This window comes from Colletotrichum aenigma (assembly GCF_013390185.1).
Source record: "Colletotrichum aenigma strain Cg56 chromosome Unknown KSG_Cg56_contig08, whole genome shotgun sequence".
NCBI classification, from domain to species: Eukaryota; Fungi; Ascomycota; class Sordariomycetes; order Glomerellales; family Glomerellaceae; genus Colletotrichum; species Colletotrichum aenigma.
In genome coordinates, this window is record NW_023500914.1 from 372836 (window position 1) to 398628 (window position 25793).

The following is a 25793-nucleotide window of genomic DNA, read 5'->3' on the forward strand; positions in this document are numbered from 1 at the left end:
GTTTCGATTCTTCCCCAGCAGCACCAGGGTCGCATGGAATGCGAAGTCGATCTCTACCCTTCATGCGCCGTTGGCTGCGTTTTGCGCTTGGCGCAAGTCTCGATCTCATCGATCCGTTCATCTCATGTCTGTGTATGAACAGGGAAGATGAGACGATGCTGTTTCAGAGCGAGGACCACCCGTTCTGGCAGCTTCACCCACTCGGGACCGCACGGCGCATGCAAGCGTGTTTGCTGGCCGGAAATCAATTTACGAGATCACGTCGTCTCATCGCCACCCCTCGGAGGGCGTTGAGTCGGACTGATCAGGATGGATGATTAGGGATTTTACGGAGTTTTCGTGTTGGAACACAAAAGTTTCACATTTCTCTTCGAGTTGTTGATACCCCTATTGTTGTATGCTCGCGCAGACACGGCTGGGGAATTCATGGTCATGGTCGCTGCTCTCGAGCACCGGCCGTACCTTGCTGCGACCAGACGTGCTGTCGCGAGGTCGGAAACGATGGATTTGCTTTGATATTCGGACGGGCGGACGATTTTGACTTGACTGACGGCTTGGTTGCAGGATCTTGCCTGGAGAGGAGGGTTTGGAGGACATTGGAGGAGTTACCAAGGACATGAGAGGGGAGTTTAACAGCATAGCATAGCTGAATGGACTGTCAATCGACACACACACCTGCATCGCCTCACTCAGATCCCAGTCGCTTGTAAATGCCCGAGACAAGACCAACACGGTCTTTCGGTTGTCAATCCGAACGTCTTGATTGGAAAGGCTTGGTGACTCTGAATTCGTTGGGGCGGAAAGCCCCGGGACGCCGTTGAGCGCGGTTCCAGTGGCCCCCGCCTTAATCAGCACTTGCCGCTGTCAGGCGCGCTGCCGCCCGTGATTGGCCGGCACAGTCCTTATGCCGATTCAATCCGGGCCGTCGGGTCCCAATCCGAGCTGCAGGGCCTTTTTCCTTATCTCAGCTCTAATCGTCACTCAATTTTTGCCCCATCGCAGCTGCTTGGTAGCTCTCCCATACTTCAATCCGCCACCCACCACAACCATCACCAACCTGCCTTGGCGGAGGAAGCTCGCACAGCACATCAAACACAAGATGGCCTCACCCGTAGCAGCGCCGCTGAAGCGCATCCAGGCGCCCCTCCGCAAAGCCCTCGGCGGCGGCTACCGAGCCTTCGCCACCGTCCCCGAACCCCCCTCGGCTCCGCAGCCGAAGTCGGTCGCCCGCCGCCCGACGTACTTCAAAGACCGCACCGTCGCCTCGCTCGACGACTTCATCGCCGGCAAGCAGAAGGGCGACGCGGCGGCGCTCTCGGCCGCGGAGGCGTACGAGATCCGCACGGTGGAGGTGACGGGCCCGACGGGCAAGAAGCGCACCATCACGCGGCTGCCCGAGTGGCTCAAGACGCCGATCCCGGCGGGCAACGAGAACTTCAAGGCGATCAAGAAGGACCTGCGCGGGCTGGGGCTGCACACGGTGTGCGAGGAGGCCAAGTGCCCGAACATTGGCGAGTGCTGGGGCGGCAGCAGCAAGAGCGCGGCGACGGCGACGATCATGCTCATGGGCGACACGTGCACGCGCGGGTGCCGGTTCTGCAGCGTCAAGACGAACCGCGCGCCGGCGCCGCTGGACCCGCACGAGCCGGAGAACACGGCGGAGGCGCTGGCGCGGTGGGGGCTGGGGTACGTGGTTCTGACGACGGTGGACCGCGACGACTTGCCGGATAGTGGTGCGCACCACCTCGCGGAGACGATCAGCCGGATCAAGAGCAAGAAGGCGAGTTTGTTGGTGGAGGCGCTGACGGGCGACTTCATGGGGAATTTGGACATGGTGAAGATTGTGGCGGAGAGCGGGCTGGACGTGTTTGCGCACAACGTCGAGACGGTGGAGGCGCTGACGCCGTATGTGAGGGATAGGAGGGCGACGTTCAGGCAGAGTCTGAGCGTGCTGGAGCAGGCGAAGAAGGTCAAGCCGGAGCTGATTACGAAGACGAGCATGATGATGGGACTGGGCGAACAGGAGCACGAGGTTATGGACGCGTTGAGGGGTAAGTGTGAAATTCTCCCATGCTTGTGTCCGAGGGTTCGAGATTTGCTGACTGGAGGTATCACACAGAACTCCGCAAGGCCAACGTTGACGTCGTCACTTTCGGGCAGTATATGCGGCCGACGAAGCGTCACCTCAAGGTCGAGAGGTACGTGACGCCGGACGAGTTCGATATGTGGAAGCAGCGGGCGCTGGACATGGGATTCCTGTACTGCGCCAGCGGTCCGTTGGTGCGCAGCAGTTACAAGGCCGGCGAGGCGTTCATCGAGAACGTCCTCCGCAAGAGGGCGGGCGAGAAGGCGCCCCTCGGGGCCAAGCAGCTCGGGCAGACGGTCGCGCTGGAGGAGGGCTTGAAGACCTCTTCTCTTTGAGGTCGAATCGTTTCTCAATGCGTGTACGATCTGAAGAAGGAGGGGGATATAAAGGCAAAGAGTGGGGTTAGACGGGCGGCATGGTTGGGCGTTTTGGGACGGGGGACGGGATACATTCATCATGGGCATCGCCATCTTCCCGGCAACTATCTATCTATCTAGGTGTCACGACCGGAAATACATAACGTGAGGCGGCGTTCAACAACGGCCACCGATACAGAGACGAAATAATAACGCTTTATTCTTTCTTATCTTGCACTTATCAATCTCAGGACGGGGTTTCCATTGCTGTGTATTTGGGCTGGGGACATCGGCTTCGTCCGTCTCGGCGCCCATTTCCCCGCGTGCCAGCCACGCGTCGGCCGAGACTGATGAACGGAGCAGATCGGCGAACGTTGGATTTCTCGGACGAGGTCTGGCGCACGTTGGAAAAGCCGTGAAACCCATCCTCCTTCTCCCTTTCCATGCGTGTTCGATAATCTGGGGAATTTGGCAACAGTCGATTTTGCGTTGGAAACGAAGGACCCGATAGGCCGCCAAATGTTTCCCAATCTTGGCTTTTTCAGCTGATATTTGGAGCTGCAAGCCAGGGTTAGCGATGTTACCTCTCCATGCACCGTCATGTCAGGAGTTGCTCCGTCGGTGGGAAAGTCAATTGCCTGTCGATGGCAGCCTGACCTCCTCACCTTTTGCCCTCGAACTCTGCTGGTTGTCTTGCGAACTCACAGGACAAAAAGCCGTTCTTATGCCGCCCTTCTTTTCTTTTTGCCGGTAAGTTTCGATAGACTTCTGACTGGCGAAACATTGGACTCACCCCAAGCCATGCTGACTCAGGGGGATTAGACGCCTCATTGCTTGACAGAGTCTCTCCGTATGAACATGGGAGAATTCATCGCCCGCGTAATCGGATGCCAACCACTCCCTTCCATGACCAAAGCCGTATGCAGTCCTCCCGGAGCGAACACGAGGAGCGAAAAACCCCTTCTCGACATCCAAAAGCAGGCCGGGGGCATAAACGACGACAAGCTGCAGCCTCAATTGCCTAGCTCGCCCATACCCAGAAGTGATGCGCGTCCGGGGAGGCGTCTCCTCATTTCCCCCTCATTCATCATTTCCCAGGGCGACCAAGGCCCGGCTCCAATCCCAGTCCAGCCTAGCACACCTCCAACCTTTTCGCGTCGTCGCGTGGGTGAACAATAGCCAAGTAGCAGAAAAAGGCAGCCAGCTTCTTTTTTTGAACCTTTTGGCGCGGATTAGACAGCCAGCCACAGACGACGAGCTCCCCTTTCGGCAGGAAATTGTTGGAAAATGGCGTCCTCGCTGGCTGGCGAGCTTCGCGCCCCGTTGATTCAGGTTGGCCCGTCTGAGGCCGAGTCGGGTAACGAGGACTTGTCATCAAGGTGTCTGCTCTGGCCCTGCCCAATTCCCGACGTCTGCACGTCTGACATCGTCACCGCGCGCTTCCCGGAGCTCTCTCTGCAGCGGGCATCAAAGTGGTGTCATCTCGGAATGAAGCAGGGAGGAGAAGACCGTCCGTCCCGCACGCTCGCGAACGGAGTCAGACTAAAACAAATGAGACAGCCCTTTCTGCCGTATCCTGCTCCCCGCCCTATCCCTTCCCTCACTGGGCAATGGGAGAACAGCAGCAGCTGGGCCGTTTATCCCGCTGGCGTGGTTCCTGAACGGCGCGGACGCAGGAACGAACGGGACTAACACGCAGGGCTGGTCATCGCTGATATGCGTGCTCAGCCCGAACCCCTCCACATCAACTCAACTCTAATAAAGCATCAAGGGTTTCCCTTCCCCCTGGCCGGGCTCGCTTGCTGTTCTTGAGTTCTGCTCACCTCGAGACCATCGGGTTGATACCACGTCAACTTTGGGTTCATCCGTACTGACGGGAGATCAAATGTGTATCATTTGCTAGGATCATCGTCGTCCATTCTTTTGTTAACGTTGCCCATTTATTTATTCCTCATTGGAGTCGTTCGTTCACTTTTTGACTTTCAGTCAACCCCCGCCTCTTGGGTAGAAAGGGGAATACACACTCTTTCCGTGGCATCGACCACTCACTTGACCATCAAACCACAGTCTCTCTTTTGCTAATCGTCATTCATTCCAACTGTTTCGGTTTCAACTCTGTGTAATTGTTTATTGTATACTCGTCAGGATGCGCTTCACCACAGGGCTCTGGCTCGCCGCCGCGGCCGTTGCCAAGGCGACATATTGGATGGAGGACATCAAGCACCAGGGTATCTCGGCTTACAATGCCGATCCAAAGTACCAGGTCTTCCGCAACGTCAAGGACTTCGGGGCCAAGGGTGACGGCGTTACTGATGACACGGCGGCGATCAACCTTGCCATCTCATCCGGAAACCGATGTGCACCGGGAACATGCAAGGGTGAGACGACGTCACCTGCGACGGTCTACTTCCCTTCCGGGTGAGTGTTACAAATAACAAGGAAGGGATTCATTGCTAACACACGACAGCACATATCTCATCTCTGGTTCAATCGTCGATTACTTCTACACCCAAATCATCGGCGACCCGACAGACCGACCCGTGATCAAGGCTGCTGCCAACTTCGACGTCACTAACAACTTTGGTCTCATTGACGGCAACAAGTACGGTGCCAACGGGCTGAGCTGGGGTGCCACCAATGTCTTCTTCCGCCAGGTAAGCTACGGGATCCAACTCACCGCGGACGGGCTTGTCACTTATATCTGACAGGTCCGCAACCTGATCTTTGATACCACCGCCATCCCCGCCTCTTCTGCCGCTCTCGGAATCCACTGGCCCTCATCCCAGGCCACCGCCATCACCAACTGTGTCTTCCGCCTCGCCGCCGGCGCTGACAGCAAACACACCGGCATCTTCATTGAGGAAGGATCCGGTGGTCTCCTCAATGACTTGGACTTCTACGGTGGACAGTATGGCGCCAACTTTGGCAACCAGCAATACACCGCCCGCAACCTGTAAGCAACCCATCGTCCCCCTCACCTGACACCATCCGCTAACAATCTCCCAGCCGCTTCTGGAACTCCCAGATCGCCATCAACCAGCTCTGGGACTGGGGCTGGACGTACAAGAGCATCTACGTCGAGAACTGCGGCACCGGAATCCGCATCCAGGACAACAGCACCTCCTCCGTGACCCTCATCGACTCCGAGTTCGTCAACGTCCAAACCGCCATCCGCACCCCGCGCTCCGCCTCCATCGTCCCCATCGCCGCCGGCACCCTGATGATGGAGAACGTCGCCTTCTCCAACGTCGGCACCATCCTCCAAGGCCCCCAGAACAACACCATCATCTCCGGCACCAAGGGCTCCGTCGTCAGCCAGGGCTTCGCCATGGGCCACATCTACACGCCCTCCGGCCCCACGGACTACACGGGCAGCGACACTGGCTACTTCCCCGTCTACAACGCCCTCATCGCCACCACCGCCAACGGCACAAAGTACTACGAGCGCTCCAAGCCGCACTACGAGACTCTCTCCGCCGACTGCTTCGTCTCCGCGCGCACCTTCGGCGCCAAGGGCGACGGCGTCACCGACGACACCGTCGCGCTGAACAACCTCTTCAACTACGTCGCCTCCAAGGGCTCGCTCGTCGCCTTCGTCGACGCGGGGACTTACTACGTCTCCGACACCGTCTTCATCCCCGCCGGCGCGCGCATCGTCGGCGAGGCGCTCGCGTCCATCATCATGGGCGGCGGGCCCAAGTTCCAGGACATCTCAAGCCCGCACCCCGTCGTCAAGGTCGCGCTGCCAGGCGACTGCGGGACGATCGAGTGGTCCGACATGATCGTGTCCACGCGCGGGGCCGCGCCCGGTGCCAAGGTCGTCGAGTACAACCTCAACACGCTCGGCGAGCCGGCGGGCATGTGGGATGTGCACATCCGCGTGGGCGGGTACGCAGGTACGCAGCAGCAGCTGAAGGAGTGCCCGACCACGCCGAACGCCACTGTGACCGCGGACACGCTCGACAAGAACTGCATCGCGGCGTGGATAAGCATGCACATCACCAAGCCGGCGTCGAACCTCTTCATGGAGAACTGCTGGCTGTGGGTCGCGGACCATGATTTGGAGGACCCGACGTACACTCAGGTGACGATCTACGCGGGTAGAGGGTTGCTGATTGAGGCGACCGCCGGCAAGATCTGGCTCTCTGCTTCTGGCGTCGAGCATCACACGCTGTACCAGTACCAGCTGTATCAGACGAGGGATATTTACATGGGAATGATCCAGACCGAGACGCCGTGAGTATTTCCAACATTTCAGAGATAAGGCAAGCTAACGATGACCAGGTACTACCAACCCAACCCAGTCGCCTCCATCCCCTTCCCCCGCGTCAGGGGCTACCATGACCCGGACTTTGTAGCCGACTGCAAGGGCAAGGACGCCAGCGAGGCGCCCTGCGAGATGGCCTGGGGTCTGCGCGTCATCGGCAGCCGCAACATCGCCATCTTCGGCGCGGGGCTGTACTCCTTCTTCAACAACTACAGCACGGCGTGCTGCCAGGTTGGCGCCGGCGCGCGGTGCCAGCAGCGCATTTACGACATCCGGGACTCGCCGAACAACTGCACCAAGACGGAGCACCTGGAGACGTACAACCTCAACATAGTCGGGACGAAGGCGATGGTCACGCGGCACGGCGAGGACGTCGCGCTGTACAAGGATAATATTGCGGGATTCACGGCGGGCATTGCGCTTTATCAGCATGCTTGAGAGCCCTGATTCGTGTATTTCTTAATAGTGCTATAATTGATTCGCCCTCCTGTCATGACCAACAACTGTCCTCCATTCCTCGATTTTGGGCTGGCCTGACCCGCAAAACAAATTAAAAAGACGACGTCCTTGAGTTTCAGACCTTAATCTGATGAATTACACTGCAGTCCCTCCCTTTCTTGATGGCGTTGGTAAGTTGGTAACCCTTGCCCGCCACGCTGTCCGCGGAGCCTTGAATGCAACCGTGCGGAATCCCCGATGCAGACTGGCGCGCTCGCAGCTGTCAAATTGGTGGTCCCATGGATTGATAGCCGCAGGTTCAACAGCGTCCTTGGCGATGTCGTCGACATTGTTCACCTGGCGATAGACCCGAATCTTTGCGAGATGCTCGCAACTACGCGAGAGCCAAGCCTCTCCTTCGAGACTGGACATCTCGCTGCGGTTGTCCCGAAAACGACGTCACTCTGCGAGGATTCCACCCGCCCGGTAGTGAGAGGCCGTCCTGATCTGGATGCAAGCCATTCGCTTGCGCCGGGGTAGCATCAAACGGTTGCCTAGCTGGACACATCCATCAGTGCAGATGCAGGAACTGCCGCTTCCTTTGCGGGGAACTAACTCGCGGGGTAAGGTACATGCTTCGAAGATCTGACGAACACATGGGCTCGGCTCCCACACAAGCACGAGTAATTAATTCTTCTTTGGGGGTGGCTGAGGCCATGCAGTGACAGCGTCCCGCAGTCAGTGTTATTCGGCTAAAAAAAAGGCCAAGAAAAGGGGCACATGGCTACCCGAACCTCTCGGACAGAGCCCCTCCAAAACCTTCACACCTAAACAACAAAGTGCGCAGGCAATGCGCATGAATGAATGTTATCGTCTTGATTATCTGGCAGAGGGCTATCGATTGAAATCATGTCTATACGCGCGCATCACATGTGCACTTTGTTAGATTGACACGGTGAATACGATGTTCCATTGTAGATCCCCTGCACTGACCTGCTATTCTTACTGCTTGTTACCTAGGCGTATCGGATCATGGGCCCGAGTTGCTACCATTCCATTGGTGCGCTACAGTCCACCACGTGGGTTTGCAGAGTCAAGAACGACAGCGTCATGTTGAGGTTGGAGAGTACATAAACCTCCCGGACATGGCTTTGTAAAGCTCAGTCGACCATCATCCCTTCTCTCGTTACGCATCATTCTTTTACGCGTTCTCACCATGGTCCTCTCAACCTTCCTCGCCCTCGCCCTCGCCGGCGCCCCGCTGGCAGCGAGCCAATCGTTCCAGTCAACACCTGTGATGGGATGGAACTCTTACAACCAACTCTCCTGCAGCCCGAACCACGACAAGATCGAGGCCACGATCAACTCCTTGGCCAGCCGGGGCTTCGTCGACGCGGGCTACAACTTCTTCCAGATCGACTGCGGCTGGGCTTCCAGAGATGGACAGCGCAATGACAGCTCTGGCGCCTTGAAGATCAACTTGGACGCTTTCCCACAGGGTCTTCAGCCGCTGAGTGATCTCGCGCGGTCGAAAGGCATGAAGTGGACAATGTACTCTGATGCCGGAGAGAAAATGTGTGATCCTGAGGTTCCGAGTCCTGTCGCTGGCTCACTTGGTCACGAGGCCGTCGATGCGGACTTCTTCAAGAGTCTAGGCACTGAATATGTCAAGTGTGAGTAACACGAGTCGGAGTGCTTCAGAAGGATGTTCCTCTGACTTGCCCGTTAGACGACAACTGCTATGCTTCTGGGTCAGGTGCGGACGACAACGCGCCCAAGTCCCCCAGAGACGACTTCGTGACTCGTTTCACAACCATGTGGAAGGAGCTTCAGCGAGTCGGTATCCCCGGTATGCTTATCTGCCAGTGGGGAGTTCCGTTCTCGTCCTCAAGTGGTCTCCAAGGACCTGCACAGTGGACCAAGGGCCTTTCCACATCATTCCGACTGTCTGATGACATCGCCACCGGTTGGGGCAACGTCTACCGCATTTACAACCAGGCAGTTCACATCGCGAAGTCGGGTCTGATTGGACCAGGCCACATTGCCGATGCTGATCTGCTGGAAGTCGGCAACACTGGCATGACTTTTGACGAACAGGCAACCCATTTTGCCTCATGGGCAATGCTCAAGTCTGCCCTCATGATTTCCACCGATATCGCCGCCTTGTCAGACGAAACCGTCGCCCTCTTGCAGAACAAGGACCTGATTGCCATCAACCAAGACCCAGCGGTCAAGCCGATCCAGCTTGTTCAACGCTGGACCGGAGACCGGGACCTCTGGGCCGGAGACCTCGACAACGGTGACGTCGCCGTCCTCGTTGTGGACCTCACCAACACGGCCCGCAATCTGGACGTGCAGCTTTCGCAACTTAACATTACATCTGCCACCATCAAGGATCTTTGGGACTCAAAGACGGTTGATGGCGCCACCAGCTTCTCCAAGCAGGTCAACGCCCACGGATCTCTCGCGCTGCGTCTCTCCAACGTAAAGCGTGCCTCGGCTCCCGCGACTAGCTACACCTACGTATCCGCTGCAACCGGCTCCTTGTCGTCTGGCGCGAACACCCAGTCTTGCTCTGGTTGCGCAACCTCCAACAAGGTCGGTAACCTGGGTGGATCTTCCGGAGGCCGTGTCGTTCTGTCAAACATCCGGACTTCACAGGCGAAGCAGAACGTGCTGTTCGACTTCATCAACGGTGACATCGGATACCTCGGTGGGGGAAACAACGAGCGCACCGCGTCAGTGACAATCAACAACGGCGCTGCGGTAACTGTTAGCTTCCCTCTGAGCGGCTACAACTGGGACACAGATGTCTTCAAGGGCTACGCTGTTGAGTTGGCAGGATTTGATGTCAATGGCCCGAACACTATCAGCATTTCTGGAGTTGATGGTGGATTTGCACCGGATTTGGACAGGGTGGGAGTGGTAGCGTAACGTTCCTGTATTGAGGCATGGAAAGTAGTTCGCAGAGTTGCCTTCGCTCTTGCCGAATGATGAATTGAAACGAATTGCTGAATCCTCTGGTCAGAATCAAACGAAAATAAAATGCGATGAGAATATTGATGCAAAGCCCACGAGACAAGTTCTAGACGTTGACAGGAATAAGCCGCAGTAAGCAATTCCACAATAATGCGGGAAAGGATGGGTGGCTAGCTCAACACCGTGGACTTATTTTACTCGCGGAGCCTGATTATCGGCCTTGATACGATTGGCTTTCTTCGGCAAGATATTCATAGATTTCCCAGTGGATTTTACTTCTTGAAACAAACAGTCCATGAATAAGACCTCGACGTCTGTTGGATCAGGGCTCCCATTGTGTGTGCATGGGCGGGCAGATATTGGACAAAACCAACCTGCATCCAGTCGTTCCGCCAAAATATACGTGTACAACCATGTCTATAGATATGCCTCATTAGTTCTCGGAAGCTTGTGCTTTCTGAAGTTTAGAAGCAGGCTTCCGCCAAAACATCCTCCTCCCCGAGTCCAGACTGTCACTGGAACCACCATTCCGACGGAGTAGCTGCACAAAAGCCTCATGATTCCCCTTGATTGCTTCCTGGAACGACTTGCCCTTACTATCCGTCCTCTCCTCGCTAGCACTTCTATCCATCAAAAGCATCGCCGCCGACTTCTGCCCCTTCTCGACAGCCATGCTAAGGAGAGAGAGTCCTTTGATATCCTTCGCTTTGATATCCGCGCCCCTATCGAGGAGTAGATCCATTATAGGGCCGCACCCTCTTGACGTGGCATGGAATAGGGGTGTCCAGCCGTCGGCATCTCGTGTGTCAATCGTCGCTCCTCTTTGGATGAGGCTATGCGCCAGTCCCTCGTTTCCTTTCATCGCCGCCATGGCCAGAGGAGTAATTCCTCGCCTAGTACATGGTTCAATCTCGGCTCCTCTGCTGAGAAGCAAGTTTGTTAGGTCTTTGTGCCCTTTTGCGATTGCTACATGCAACGGCCTCCACCCATCTGCATTTTTGGACTCAATGTTAGCTCCTCTGTCGATAAGCAGGCGAGCGACGTCTCTATGGCCTTTGAGAGCGGCAATGCCGAGCGAAGTTTGGCCGTTTCTGGTCTTGACTTCAACTCCAGCACCTAAATCGAGCAAAAGTCCCACTACAGGAGAATTCCCTTGCAAGGCTGCAATAAGCAGAGGCGTGGTACCATGCTGGTTAATAGACTCGATATCGGCACCTCTTTCTGCCAGCATCTGGATGAGCCCCTCGTGGCCCCGTATTGCGGCGATGGACAGCGGGCTGTGCCCCTCGTTGTCATGAGACTCGATCTCAGACCCTCTATCGAGGAGAAACTGCACGGTAGCTTCATGACCTTTGAGAACTGCTTGCATCAACAGTTCCTCCGACGCGTCGTTCAACGGATCGATGGCGTTGTTACCGATAGGCGATAGGCTTTGGAGCAAAGATCCTACCATGGCTTCGTGCCACTGGCTGACACTCTCTTCATCGAGGCGGCCCAGGATATCTTGCGTTATTGTAACAGTTTGAGACAGCGTGCCTCGCCTTTGCTTCAGAATGCGGTCCTGGGCATGAAGTTGCTCGATCTCTCGGGTGGTCTCGGTAAGGCCCTTATTCAGCGATTGCTTCTCCAAGTGCAATTTATCGAGCTGCGATTGAACAGCGGCGAGCTTCTCCCTGTGAATGTCTGCGTTATGTGTTTTCTCTTGGATTTGCAGTCCTATTTGAGAACGTTCGGGTCCAATATCGCGGTCCTCATACAGGAGGTCTCTGAGATAGACCTGGCGTTCCAACTGAGCTCATTCCAGAGTCACATTTACGCTGACTCTTGGGGGCTTGCTCATGGACGCCAGTCTAACGACGAACATCTGACAAGCTCCTACACGTTCCTCGTCGAGCGTTACAAGCAGATTGGATACTCCATTGCTTGCGCTCTGCTTGCCGAATGTATGTTGATTTGTCTCCATAATCTTAGCAGCAATGGTATCCAAGCTGGTGTCCTGCGATGCTGTCATGACGTGACAGCGGGCTTGAACTCTCGATTGGTTGACCTCGAGTTCCAACATCACCACATAGTCGCGAAATTCTTCTCGCTTTTGACGGAATCGAACCCAGGTCCTTTGAACCTGGTCATGGTTGAAATCCACCGTCGTATTGATGGTTGCATTGTCCCTTTCCCAGCGGCCCTTTGGCTCAACTTCAATCATTTCTAACCCAGTCTCGTGAGCTGATTCTTCGATGTAAAATCCGTACCGACGATTGAGAGTCGCGACTGATTCGTTCTGGCGATCTTTACAGATGCGAATGAGCTTGGGAGGGTCCTTAGAGTCCATGCTGCGAAGCAATTTCCCTACGTACCCCTCAGGCCTGATGTACTCTTCAAAGGATCCATCAGAGTTGACGCCGAAAAGGGGAATGCCGACAACAGCCTGTGCGTCATCTTTTGGATGGCAATCCAGAAGACCGAAAGTCTGGTTCATCGTCGTAGTGTAAAGGCAAAGGTGGATACGTAGGTGGCCGCCAAAAACGTATAACGGGTCGATCGAGGTCCCTCTATGTTCTCGACAGACGATATCGCCACTGTTGGCAAAGTCCGAGGGGCTAGAAGCCAAAATACCACCCGAATTGATTTTACCAGTCGGCGTGAGATCTGTTTCAGCTTCGCTGCTGCTCAGGTTCCATGCCAAAATGGAGTCATCCGTATTCCGACGCATAATTTCCTCCTGAAGGCGCCCGAAGGCTTGCTCCCCTTCGCCGTAAATCATAGGCACAGTAACCCCGAACATGCCGAGAAGGCAATACGCAATGTCTTCCTTCCTTTTCGTGACCCTCTTTGCGGCCCAGGACATGCGTTGGGCGACGCTGGCTTCGCGTAGCTCCGCGGTGCCCAGGAGGAACGGCCGAGGTATGCCTGTGATCTGAGCGACGACGGTGGATAACTGTCGTTTCGTGCCCAGGAAAGACCATTCGCAGCTATAGAAACGGACAACGCCAGGTGCTAGAAGCTCTTGAAGGGTCCATCCTCTCTCGAACCAGCGACTTTGTCGAAATTCGGAGTCTGGATTCGACACATCATCGGCGGCCGAGACGTCGGCAAGAAAAGTGTAGCATATAGCGGCCTTTTGATACCATGCGAACATAGAATTGATAGCCTCGCTTAGCTCCGTCGAATTGGCCTTGTCAATGCAGCACGTATCCATCCAGGCATAGTCAAGTCCGTCGGCTAAGGCCTGCTTGCAACACCCGGCGAACTTGTCCCTCCCGACGCCGGTCTTGAAGAAGTCATTCCCTTCTTGCAAATCTCGGAACGAGATCTCTTCATCATCGCTTCCCCATGTGTGTGAAAGAGCGGCGTACGCAGGGGGCTCATGGAAGAGCTCCTCCAATCGCCCAGTTCGTACATTGATCAGACGCATTGATCGCCTTTCAGATTTGTCCTCGCGAAGTGTATCTCAGTGGTTCTTGTTCCAGCCGCTCAAGAGGAACAGTCGGTTGACGGTGACAATGTTGGCAATTGGGGCTCACAATCCCGACGCTGCGCTTGCGGGAGCGGTAGAAGGGGCGGTCGATTGGCAGAGCCTTACGTCGGCAATCTGGCATATGCGCTATATTTTTTGGATATCAATTAGCAAAGTCGCTCTGTTCCGCGCCACTCAACATGCCGTACTTTGAATTAAATGAGAGATTCAAAGGAACGAGTGTCAAGAGAAAAGATGCTGACAGAAAACAGGCCAGAGCCTTGCGATAAATGGTCGTATGGAAGGATTCTCACGCAGCCTTGCTGTGCGCATTCCTGGGTGAGATCTTCCAACGTCCTTGGCAGACTGCTTGTGCGAAGCTGGGGATTCAATGATTGGACGGAAGGCGTGGATGTGCAAATTGCCTGCATGTAAGACATCTTGGAGTACAAGCAGTAGATAGTCCGGCCATATGGCTCTGCCTGGACAGGTGCGATGACAAGAAATGTCTGCAAGGTCAAGTGATATTGATTCATGGTATTATGATGCTACCCGGGAAGGATGGAGTCGCTCTCATGGCTGTGGGTAGCCCGTCAACGCCAAACGCCAAATTTCAGACAAATGTGTTACTCATCACCACCAAGATCCGCCAGAGTCTTGATTGCCGACGCTCTAGGCGGCTGTCTAGCACCGGGCGCGGCGCCTCTGCTCGACTTCATTGGCGGCGGGGGTGGGTTCACCCGGTTGAACTGCGACATCTCGGCCGCCTTCTGCGGATCGATCTACCAGTCCGTCAGCAAACGGTTCTTCTCCCCATCGCCGGCGTTACCCTGGAACCAACTAACCGCAAATAAGGACACAAGGTAGAGACCGATAAAGGTTACCAGGCCGCTGAACAGCCCGCTGAGCTGCCACTGGATAGGACGCTGCAGGCTCGCGCGAGCAGCCTTGTCGCCGCCGAGGGTTCGTCCAGGGGTGCTGAAGGAGGCGCCGCTGCGACCGCTCTTGTCTGGAAGCTTGAGGGCATTCTGGATCGCTTGCGTCAGGGCGGGAGGGTTCGCTCCCTTGATTGTCTCGACTGCTTGGCCGCCGTGGAAGATGATAAACGTGGGCATGGCACTGACACCGTGCGTACGGGCAATGCCAGATTGTTGGTCGACGTTGATCTTGCAAAACGCAACCTTCTTCGGCTTCGAGTATTCTTTCGCAAGGCGTTCGAAATGCGGCGCAATCATCTTGCAAGGACCGCACCAGTCGGCGTAGACTGTCATGATGGTTTGTCAGCGGGACCGGAAGCGCGGGGGAACGATTGTAGGCACTTACAGTCGGCAATCACGACATTGGTGCCGCTGAGGATGCCCTGCCACTCGCCGGCGGACTGTACACTGATAAGACTCATGATGTCGAGGTGCGATATAGGAAACGGGAGTCAACGCAGCGACTTGAAGTTGAAAGGAACAGCTGGACCGCTGTGTAGCTGACGGAACCTGTCGCGACCTGGTCCTAGCGGAAAGGTGGCGGCTGCCAAGAGTAGAAAGCGGTCAGTTGTCGATCCGTCATTCTGCCGGGCAGGGGTCTAGCGTACCCCGGAATTGATACCGCCCACTGCGGGACCAGCTCAGAAAGTTTTTGGGAACCGCTAAAAGTTGCATCGACTTGCAAACCACCATCAACAGCTCTGCAGGTCGCCGAAATGTCTTACGATCAGAGAACAAAGGTGGGACAGCTGCATCTTTGATCTTTCCCAGGGACTCAACTGACCAGCAACAGCGCAGAAAAACTGGCGAAGACGAATATGTCGACACCACCCAGCCGTCGGCCAAGTTCTACGCCTACCCCGGAGGCCGTACGTGGACCATCTCGGTTGCGATCCCTACCAGCATAATCGCAGAGTGCGTTGCTGTCTCACCTAAACGTCTCGAAGCGAAGCTAATCTGGATCTCACAGTGCTGTCAACGCTGAGCGCCGTACCGCCGTTGCCGGTCGCATCGCTCGTGCCCTTGGAGTCTTCGGCATCGACGAAGTCGTGATCTTTGACGACAGCCCCATCGAGACCCGCCCCAAGACCGTCGACAGGAAGGCTTACACCGGCGACATTGATCCCGGCCACTTCCTCGAGCACCTCCTCGGCTACCTCGAAGTCCCTCCCTTCATGCGCAAGATGCTCTTCCCCCTCCACCCGAACCTGCGCCTCGCCGGCCAGCTCCCCTCCCTCGACATGCCGCACCACCCGAACCCGGCCGATTGGATGCCCTATCGTGAGGGTGTCGCCAAGAAGGGAACCCCGAAGGGCACCGAGCTTGATCTTGGTCTGAAGACGCCCGTCATCATCGAGGACGAGGTTCCGCCCAATACCCGCGTCACGGTCCAATTTTCGGATTACGACACTGAGAAGGCCGAGGCGTGCGATCCGGCAGCGCCTAGGGAAGAGGGGGGCTACTACTGGGGATACAGTGTCCGCAGGGCGGCCTCTCTGTCAGCTTTGTGGACAGAGTGCAAGTACGAGGATGGTTACGATATCAGCATTGGCACGTCCGAGCGTGGGCGTTCCGTCGGCCAATCATTCCCCTCGACGCCGTTGGACTTCAAGCACCTGTTGATCGTCTTTGGCGGTCCCAGAGGAATCGAGTATGCGGCGGTGAACGACAAGGAACTCGACATGGTAGATGTTTCTGGGGGAAAGACAAAGGAGCTCTTCGACCACTGGATCAACGTCCTCCCAGGACAGAACAGCAGGCAGATCAGGACGGATGAAGCGTTGTTTATCGGACTTACGGAGCTGAGGAGACTCTGGTTCAACCAGTAGTGTTCCGTCATGTATGTCACTACCTCAGACTGCATTGTGGCGGGCATATGATACCCAAAATAAAAGTTGTCATTTAGTTCAATTCCGGGGTAACACGTTGAACCTTCGTACCTTTGATGTTACGGCAACACTCTGAAGGTTTATAGTGGTCAAATTGTCTATTCGACTGTCCGATGACGAGGGTTCGATAATCGCACGTTACTGACGAAACAGGCAGAATATTGGTTACGTCGGCATCGACGATGGAAGTTCAGGAGAATTGCGAATGCCATCTCCGGCAGACATATATACCATTGTGCGTTACAGTGAGTTTATAACGTCGAGCTTTGCTGCAGCCGAAAGCGTTGCCTGCCTGAAATATTTAGAGAAGATCAAACTGTCATACAGATGTCCAGCCACAGCCGTCCATCAGTGAACTGTTTTCCATGGGTCACAGGTCGTCACACACTACCGATGAGGACGATCAGTGTAAAGACCACAGTTGCGGCGAGTCAGCTTCTGGCCTAGCCAGTTCACATCACACTTGCATTGCGCGCACTCATGATAGTAGCCCCCCCCCCCCCCCCCCCCCCCCACCCCCCCACCCCCCTCCATCGTAGTAACAGTTCATACCGTCTTCAACGAGGCACAATATCTGTCAGACAATTAGAATACCAAATCACCTCGAAAGGGAAAAGCGTCATTTACCCGAGCCAAGAGCTCGCTGCGCGGAGCTAAAGACACATTTTCTGGAAAAGGTGTTAGGGGGCTGGCTGCGGCGACAGCCGCAACCACGACAAGACGTACAAGTTGTCTCATCTTGTATGGATATATGGAGTGGATATCAGTTAAGGACGACTTTTGTTGGATGCAGACCGTAGAACAGAGGATAATTTGCTAAGATCCGTGGGAGTTAGGCGATGATGGCCAGTCTTATAAAGGGAATTTCCAACGGCCTCACATCACCCTTCAAAAATAGTGCTTCGGTTGAGTCATAAACATAGAAGCCACTCAAGCTATTTAACTTAACACGAGGTCTAAGAATTCTCTTATCAAACTTACTTGTTAGGTTTACATTACCTCGGCGTTATGTTGCCTCTTTAGGCGGAGAATTCATACTTGTCTGCAGCCCAGGCCCAGTCCCAAATAGCACGTCTGCAATGTGTCCGCGTCCCTCAATACATCACATAATAGGTTTAAACCCGCGTGCAAGAAATAGAAGGAGATTTAGAGTGTACTGACAGATAAGAAGTGTTCCCCGACGGACAAAGATACGTCTGGGCTGAGTTCGTTAGTAGTCAAGTTCAGTATGTGTGTTTCCCAGGCCAACGACAGAGTTCGACCTTACGTCGTGGTTCATTAGTGTGCCATTCGATATCAGCACCAGGCTCAGCAAATACTAAATAGCAAGTGCCTGGTGATATGATTAGTAATTTACTCGAAGCGACGGCATTCCTTGATTAATTATCTGACTTTGCTGCGGTTAACTAATCAGTCGCATGTCATGACGATAAGTGCCGATGAACATTTAGTGACTACCGAACTTTGTGTACTTATCTTGATATGATATGCAGGTGGCTTAGAACGGATGCAGCTGCATATTTACGGTGCGGAGCGGCTCATCGACTTGGACGAATTGCAGTACTGCCTCGCTTCTGCAGGTTTCAAGGCGTCGTGCTTACCCCTCCCTTTGTGCGAACCGTTTGCGATCGGAGCTCTTCTTGGTGCTTATCTGATGATTCTTCGCAATTTTGAACTGTCATTCATTCAATGTGGTCTGACGATCGCCCACAATCCGGAGCTCTCGACTGTCCAATTCGGCTCGCCAGTTCGAGACACTGATGCACCAGGCAAGATAGCATCGAACTCTTCAATAACGTCTCGAGACACCTAGTCCACTACGGGATCGCATAAATCTGGAAACGTGTATCCCACACAATTTTCCGGATGATCCGAGGATCTTTCGACCATGCGACTCATTAACGTCAACACAAGAGCATTGGAGGAGTTCCATACGAAGCCTCCTCGATATGCCATCTTGTCCCACACATGGGCCGCAGACGGCGAAGAGCTCCTATACGACCACATGATCAAGGGGCAAACAATAAGGGACTGTATAGGGAAGACGAAACTCGATGGATGCTGTAAGCAAGCGAAAGATGATAACCTCGAACACGTTTGGATCGACACCTGCTGCATCAATCGAGCAAATGCAACTGAATTAGGGGAAGCCATCAACTCCATGTTCCGTTGGTACCAAGGATCAACAACTTGCTACGCGTATCTCGCCGATGTCAACGAAGGGGATCGCAACTTTCACGATAGCTTCCGCGCAAGTCGCTGGTTTCAGAGAGGTTGGACTTTACAAGAGCTGTTAGCCCCAAATAATGTGGTCTTTTACGACAGAAGCTGGCAGCTCCTAGGATCGAAGAACCGACTTGCAGGCATTGTGGAGGAGGTCACAGGGATTCCGCGTCCATATCTCTTGGGGTATGTCGGGCTTCAATCAGCCAGTGTTGCGCAACGAATGGCTTGGGCTGCGAAGAGAACTACAACAAAGGAAGAGGACATTGCATATTGTCTTTTCGGAATATTTAACGTTACGATACCCATGATTTATGGTGAAGGCAATCAGGCCTTCACTCGACTCCAAGAGGAAATCATGAAGAGGACATCGGACGATTCAATCCTGGCTTGGGGACTTGCTACTGACCTGGCTCCTGTGGAAGGGAGCAATGGAGGTGTGAAAAGGTTTGGAAGCGTACTAGCTACCAACCCTGCAGCATTTCTACACAGTGGGACGATCGTTTCCCGCGGCAATCTCGATGTGTCCGGCATTCGGGGTGGTTTCCTCCACGCCAAACTTGGCCTCCATGTTGACGCGGACGGGCAGACATTTGGCTTGCTGAACTGTCATCCAAAAGACAGCGACCATAAGGCTGTGGGGATTCCGCTGTGCCGCGTCAATCCTGGGGAAGATTCCGACGAGTATCTCAGACCACAAGACAGCAAAGCTTCTTTGCTGTCAACGTCAATCACCCAGGCCTCGAGAGCAAGTCCGCGATCTGTACGCATTTTTGAATCGCTTCAGTTCGCCGACGAAGCGGCCTTCGACCGAAGGCATGGGTTTAGCATCGAGACACCCTCCAGTGGAGAGCTTCTTTTACTCGATGTACATCCGCAGGAAAGGTGGGAGAAAAGATCTTCTTTTATTCTCGCCGGTGCGGACTTTTCCCGAAACATGATCCAGCAAACGTGGCTGAAGCTCCGGTATGCGGCTTCCCCATCGGACGACTTTCTCATCGCGCTCGAACTTGAGATCGAAGACTCTCAACCGACCGGCCGATGTCATGTCATGACTGCGTCAAGGCAAACAATTCTGGCCGAAGTAGCTTCAGAACCGGGCATTACAGAACACGTTTTCGGAAATACAAGGGCCCATAACCAATTCTTCAATCTCAAGGCAAAACTCACACAAGAACAACTTGGGAGTCAACCTATGTTTATTGTCAGATTGTACTCAGTTGACTCCCCTTCCGGCGTTAGTGTTGACGCCAGTCTTGAGCTCTCACTCATCGGCCGCAGCAAACAGCTCAAAAGTCTATTGAAAGAGGATAGACGTATGCGTCCCGAGCTCCTTGAGCTTCGAAAGTCTATCCGGGAAAAGACAACTGCAGTGGACGAAACCACAGCAAAGCTGAAAGCAGTGCAAGAGGAACTGGACCGATTGCAACATAAGAAGGACGGACTGTCGGCCCAACTGGAATCAGATACTCAAGAACTAGCTTATTTTGTTGAAGCAAACCGAACACAGGTAGAAAGGGAGACAGAAATATTCGATTTTGTATCATCAGCTGGAACGCTGCCCCCACATTGCGGACAGGAAAGGGCGTCGAAATGGCTTGAAGGCATCATCGACCATCTTTCAACTAGCGCACCAAGCAAAGATGCCACAATCAACGACATGCCTGACAAAACCCAGCGCACATTGATGCAAAATGTGGCAAATGGAAATTTGGCAGCACTAAGGTTTCTTGCGGATAATCACGTCAACATTCGTTGTGAAACGACTACAGGGGTCGGGACCTTGTCGATGGCGATCCTCCGCGGGCACCTTGCTGCAGTATGTTGGCTCCTTGACCAGGGAATGAATATTGATTCGGAAGATGGCGAGGGAGTCACGCCGCTCTTCAGAGCAGTTTCTCATCGAGACCAAGAAGCTGTTACATTACTGCTGGATCGCGGCGCATCCATTAACGCTAAAAGCTCCGGGAGAAACCAGCGTACACCGTTGGCTATTGCTGCCAGGAGAAACGACGAGCATATTTGCCAGCTTCTCATCGAAAGAGGGGCTGATGTGAATATTGCTGACAAGTTTGGACTCACGCCGCTGGCCCTGGCAGCTCGTGCAGGTCATTCGGTAATTCTTCAAATTCTGATAAAGAGCAGAGCTGATATGGAGCTTCAAGACGAAAAAGGCCTGACACCGGCGTATCTTGCAGGGCAGCAGGGTCATTTGTCCGTACTTACAACGCTGATTAAAAAAGGCGCCGATATTGACGCGAGAGACCAGAATGGTCGAACGCTTCTGGCATATGCAGCAAGCGAGAACGATGAGGAATTGGCAAGATTGTTGCTCGATCAGAAGGCTCGCATCGATGCTTTGGACGATGAAAACCAAACACCTTTGGCACTGGCTGAGCAACTAAGGCACAAATCCATGATCAGGCTGCTCCTTAACCGCAATGCCAATCCCGAATTTAGAGACAAGCTTGGACGCACGTCTCTTGGAAGAGCTGTGGAGAGAAGAAGCCTAGACACAGTGAAACTCTTGCTCGATCTTAAGGTCAATGTCGAGTCCAAAGATAAATCCGGCTACACCGCACTTGCCCTAGCCGCTGAGAGCGGTTGCCTAAAAATATCCAGGACTCTAATCGAAGGAGGAGCGAACGTTAATTCCACAGACCACGCTTCAGATACACCCCTCAGTTTGGCGGCGAACCAAGGTCACAAATCGGTTGTTGGGCTGTTATTGGACCATTCAGCCGACCTTGAGTTAGCTAACGCACTTGATCGCTCGACTCCACTGATGCAAGCTGTACGCAACGGCCGCAGAAAAACGGCGAAAGTGTTGCTGAAAAAGGGAGCGAAAGTCAACGCCAAGGACAAAGATGGCCTGACTCCGCTCTTCATCGCCATCAAAATGCGTCGGTCTCCTCTGGTGCGCATCCTTTTGGATCATGACGCTCGCACCGACATCAAATCGAAAGATGGATTGAATCCCCTGTATTACGCCATCAAGCAGAAGAACAAGGACTCTGTTCGGTTGCTTTTGGACAGAGGCGCAGATACATCCCAGCTGAAAAAGCTGCCACCCCCGTTGCAATATGCAAAAGACCTCATCGTTGAAGAGGGCACTCGCAGCACCTCGAACGCAGATGGAGAGGGTGGAATTGCTGAATTAAAAAGCATCGTCAAGATTCTACAAAAATTTGAACATCCTGAGTCTTCGTGAGAAGCAACGAAAGGCAAGAACGGGAAATAGTCAAGAAGTACCAGAGCTCCTCGACCAATGAGCTGAAAGAAGTAGACAATCCCATACATATAGAGGACATTGACTGCAATCGTGAGTTATTTGGACATTCAAAACTGTGTGGGGAATGAGCGAGTGATACATCTGGCAACATCAGAGAACAATCGTATTGCTTTGACGAGCTCGTAGTATTCGCCGTGTTACGTATGGAGGTTTAATTGTATGGAGGTTAGATTATATGGCTCTTTGCGATCAGCGGGAGTCTCCTTGGAAGTTCTACATAGTACGTGAATACTTTCTTAGCATGCATGCGATAATATGACTCTGTGAGGAGAAAATCGCTGATCATTTAAGGCGCAATTTCTGAGAAATCAACAACGGTGAAGGCAAGTGTTGTGGTTGTGAGATTAAATGCTGGACCTAAGGTGGCGAATGATGTAGCCCTCATTTGCAACAGGTGGGGCGGCAGTTTTTTGAGCTGAAGATCCCCTGTCCAAATTTCTTGCGACAAGCTCCATCGCCGCTTTCAATCTTTCACCACCTCAATTGCCACCCCGCCAAAAGTGTAATCATGTTGACCGCAGGAGGTCTCAGAAATGCTTGCCCTAGCTGTAGAGCTCGTATTCTGAGCTTAGCAGGGCAGCGCACTCCAGGGACAATTATCCCAGGACGATCAAGTCCTTCGAAGCTAGCTGCATCTCGATCGGTGGTACGACCCGCCGCCCGCAGACCCCTCACGACAACACCACGCAGATTCCAGGACAGCAAATCAAGCCGAACTGACGCGAAAGACCTCACACATGCTGCCGATATCGAGACGACCGTTCGGGAGGCGAAGCAGAGATTTCGCGACACACTACCGAAAGGCTACCTGAGCGAGGAAGAATACAGGCTATACGAGCGCTGGTACGGGCCGCCGTTGAGAGAGACCACGCCGGAGGACATTGGAATCGAGTACTTGAACGAGAACACGTCCGAGGCGGCAGTACGAAAGGATGGATCTGCGGAACCTGCTCTCCTTCGACGGGGCGAGGGAGGCTCCTACGAGGAGGTATCGTACGTGCGGAAAGGCAAACGAAAAACGCCTGATCAGATCTTCGAAGAAATCGTGGAGGACAACCTCGCCTCTGAGCTATCGACCGAGGTCGAACCTGCGCAAGAGCCTGCGCCCGATGCCGAGCCCGAACCCGAAGAGCGAGAAAACTACATCAATGTTGTGGCAAGGAACAGGAGGGAATACGATGCGCTTATGAAGCTGCAGAAGGACTTTGAGGCCAGTGCCCGCGCATACGAGGAGTCGGAGAGGGCACAAGCTCAAAAGGAGGACGAAGAATTACGAGACGAGGAACGAGAGATGGACGAGGATGAGGAGGACCTCGACGAGAGGGAGGATGGAATTCAAGACCAGAGCACCTCCAACCGTGCGAGTCGCTTGCATCCTTACTCGAGAGAGGGCCACTTCTCGACAAACCCGGCTACAGTCTCCATGCCCTACACGGGCTTCATATCACCAGTCAACACCATTCTCAGCCGTACCGATATCAAGCACGTACAAGAGGCGGCGGAGAAGGCTTTCGGAGGCCCCGGCCTGCCCCATTCACCGGCGACACCTGCTTCCAAGATGAACCTGCCGCAGAACCCCATTGGCATGGCTGTCTGGCAGGCTAGGATGTCAGAGATCGATGCGGATGCGTTCATCTCTACGTTCTTGCCGCCTACCTACGCCTCTGCCATGGCCAGTCTGGTTGAGGTTCGCAAGCGCCTGGGCACGGAGTGGATGCGCAAGCTATTCGAGAGAGGCAACGGCGAGGGGCCCCGCATCCTTGACGTTGGTGCCGGTGGTGCAGGTCTCCTGGCTTGGCAAGACATTATCCGCGCTGAGTGGGAAGCCATGCAGTCCCGTGGTGAAGTCTCTGGTCGAGGTCCTCCAGGCAAGCAGAGTGTGGTCATTGGAGCCGAAAAGCTGAGAGAGCGCATTTCGAAGTTCCTCCAGAACACCAGCTTCCTACCTCGCCTGCCGGACTACCTGCACTCCGTCGACCAACAGGAACAGCACATTGATGCCAACGAGACCCCGCAGCCTAGGAAGATGTTCGATGTAATCATCGCTTCCCACCTGCTTCTTCCTGTCAAGGAAGGTCACAGACGCAAGGCCATCTTGAACCAGATCTGGTCCCTTCTTAACCCCGAGGGCGGTGTTCTGATCGTTCTCGAGAAGGGCCAGCCTAGTGGCTTCGAAGCCGTTGCTGAAGTTCGCGACCGCCTTCTTCAGGAGTTCCTCATCCCTCCAGGAGGGGATGAACTCAAGGCCGAAGAACAGGACCTCGATCCATCTTTTGAGAGAGTAAAGGAGCACGGCATGATCATCGCGCCCTGCACGAACCACAAGTCATGCCCGATGTACCTTGTCCCTGGTAGGAGCAAGGGGCGCAAGGACTACTGCCACTTCACCCAGCGCTTCGTCCGCCCGCCCTTCCTCCAGAGGATCATGGGCGCAACGCACCGCAACCACGACGACGTGCAATTCAGCTATGTCGCGATCCAGCGAGGTACTACAGCCAAGTCAGGCTCCCTCGCCGGCGACAAGGCCACCACTCGCGCCTTGGAAGGCTACGAGGATGCCGAGGCCGCCCCCGACATGCTCTCCCTACCGCGCCAGATTCTCCCGCCCATCAAGCGCCGCGGCCACGTCACGCTCGACGTCTGCACGCCCTCCGCGAAGATTGAGCGGTGGACCATCCCGAAGAGCTTCAGCAAGCAGGCGTACCACGATGCGCGCAAGGCGAAGTGGGGTGACCTGTGGGCGTTGGGCGCAAAGACCCGATTGCAGAGGAATGTGCGCCTGGGTAGGCCGGAGGCCGATGATGACGGCGGTGTTCGCGCGCAGCGGGCGAATGCGGCCGCTCGCAAGAAGAGGAATGTCGTTGAGGTCGGCATTAACGAGCACGGTGTGATTGGCGACCCCGATGCTATCGAAGCGCGCGCGCAGCCGCAGCAGAGACGGAAGAGCAAGAGAGGAGCTGCCCTGCATGATCTCAAGAAGCAGCTGGCGGAGAAAGAGGATTAAAGGAATCACCATAAACTGTAACAATGACTGTGTATCATATGGGTGGGAAAGGCATCAAAATACTATAACAACACCACGGATTATACTTTATACTTAGGCACGGGGGGAATGAGGGCATCATGACTGCGCCAAGGAGCCGCCACTTATCACAACGGTTCAATACCACAACTCAACTGAATGACAATCCATCTTATCTTTTCCATCATTTCACTTTTGATTGCAGTATGCAGAACACAGATTACCCCTCTACCCCTCCATGCGCAGAGGCCGTGGACCGGAGATGCTTGAAGAAGACCGCGCCAGGGGGACGCATCTCCGGTGACGGCTCCGCGGGAGTCGGGGCGAAAGCCGCTGATTGGTCACGATGGAAGATGCCGATAAAGGCCGATAAGACACAGCAAGGGCCGGCTGTCGGGATGGTGTCATCGCCAGCGAATGAAAAATTAGCTGACCTTTTTTGCCCGGCGCATGATTGGGTTCCGCAATCGCATTTCGGGGTCTGGCGCTGGCGCTGGCGCTGCAAGGGCAAATGACAATCTATGGGCGATTTCTAATTTCTTGTTAGATATCTAATCACAGTGGCCAAGACGCCATTTTTGGTTTTTCGCTCATCCGTCTTATGAGAGACTGACTTCATCACGGACCTTTTCATCTTTTGACTTTTGAGTCATTCAAAAGTTTCTCTTTGTGTTGCGCAAGGTTTGAGTAGTTACCCTTACTTGAACTTCACCAATACACTCACCCACACGGGCGACAGGGGTTGTAAGACCTTCACCAACATCGTCTTCATCACCTCTCAGAAAGACTCATAGGAGTCACACACAACCA

General features: G+C 54.4%; 8 protein-coding genes across 8 annotated transcripts; 6 read left to right on the forward strand and 2 right to left on the reverse strand.

Annotated features, from left to right (window-relative positions):
• Positions 1-1099: 1099 nt before the first annotated feature.
• CGCA056_v011649 (Lipoyl synthase) lies at positions 1100-2421 on the forward strand (the record flags this gene model as incomplete). The annotated part of the gene is made up of 2 exons (XM_037326895.1): positions 1100-2051; positions 2120-2421. 2 exons carry the CDS (start codon positions 1100-1102, stop codon positions 2419-2421), a joined length of 1254 nt encoding a protein of 417 aa, XP_037174676.1.
• Positions 2422-4588: 2167 nt separating this feature from the next.
• On the forward strand, positions 4589-7147 carry EXG1-0 (Glucan 1,3-beta-glucosidase; the record flags this gene model as incomplete). Its single annotated transcript, XM_037326896.1, has 5 exons — positions 4589-4860; positions 4910-5096; positions 5151-5395; positions 5449-6678; positions 6727-7147. The coding sequence occupies 5 exons, from the start codon at positions 4589-4591 to the stop codon at positions 7145-7147; spliced, it is 2355 nt and encodes a 784-aa protein (XP_037174108.1).
• A 1216-nt stretch (positions 7148-8363) lies between these two features.
• aglD-0 (putative alpha-galactosidase D) lies at positions 8364-10081 on the forward strand (the record flags this gene model as incomplete). Its single annotated transcript, XM_037326897.1, has 2 exons — positions 8364-8820; positions 8877-10081. 2 exons carry the CDS (start codon positions 8364-8366, stop codon positions 10079-10081), a joined length of 1662 nt encoding a protein of 553 aa, XP_037174109.1.
• A 478-nt stretch (positions 10082-10559) lies between these two features.
• Positions 10560-13538, reverse strand: CGCA056_v011652 (Vegetative incompatibility protein HET-E-1; the record flags this gene model as incomplete). The annotated part of the gene is made up of 2 exons (XM_037326898.1): positions 10560-11903; positions 11943-13538. 2 exons carry the CDS (start codon positions 13536-13538, stop codon positions 10560-10562), a joined length of 2940 nt encoding a protein of 979 aa, XP_037174110.1.
• Positions 13539-14206: 668 nt separating this feature from the next.
• TRX2 (Thioredoxin-2) lies at positions 14207-14979 on the reverse strand (the record flags this gene model as incomplete). Its single annotated transcript, XM_037326899.1, has 3 exons — positions 14207-14362; positions 14426-14844; positions 14904-14979. 3 exons carry the CDS (start codon positions 14977-14979, stop codon positions 14207-14209), a joined length of 651 nt encoding a protein of 216 aa, XP_037174111.1.
• Positions 14980-15273: 294 nt separating this feature from the next.
• SPOUT1 (putative methyltransferase C9orf114) lies at positions 15274-16386 on the forward strand (the record flags this gene model as incomplete). Its single annotated transcript, XM_037326900.1, has 3 exons — positions 15274-15297; positions 15351-15472; positions 15528-16386. 3 exons carry the CDS (start codon positions 15274-15276, stop codon positions 16384-16386), a joined length of 1005 nt encoding a protein of 334 aa, XP_037174104.1.
• A 1948-nt stretch (positions 16387-18334) lies between these two features.
• On the forward strand, positions 18335-21880 carry HET-E1-9 (Vegetative incompatibility protein HET-E-1; the record flags this gene model as incomplete). Its single annotated transcript, XM_037326901.1, has 1 exon — positions 18335-21880. The coding sequence occupies one exon, from the start codon at positions 18335-18337 to the stop codon at positions 21878-21880; it is 3546 nt and encodes a 1181-aa protein (XP_037174105.1).
• Positions 21881-22469: 589 nt separating this feature from the next.
• CGCA056_v011656 (putative S-adenosyl-L-methionine-dependent RNA methyltransferase RSM22) lies at positions 22470-24965 on the forward strand (the record flags this gene model as incomplete). The annotated part of the gene is made up of 1 exon (XM_037326902.1): positions 22470-24965. One exon carries the CDS (start codon positions 22470-22472, stop codon positions 24963-24965), a length of 2496 nt encoding a protein of 831 aa, XP_037174106.1.
• Positions 24966-25793: the final 828 nt, after the last annotated feature.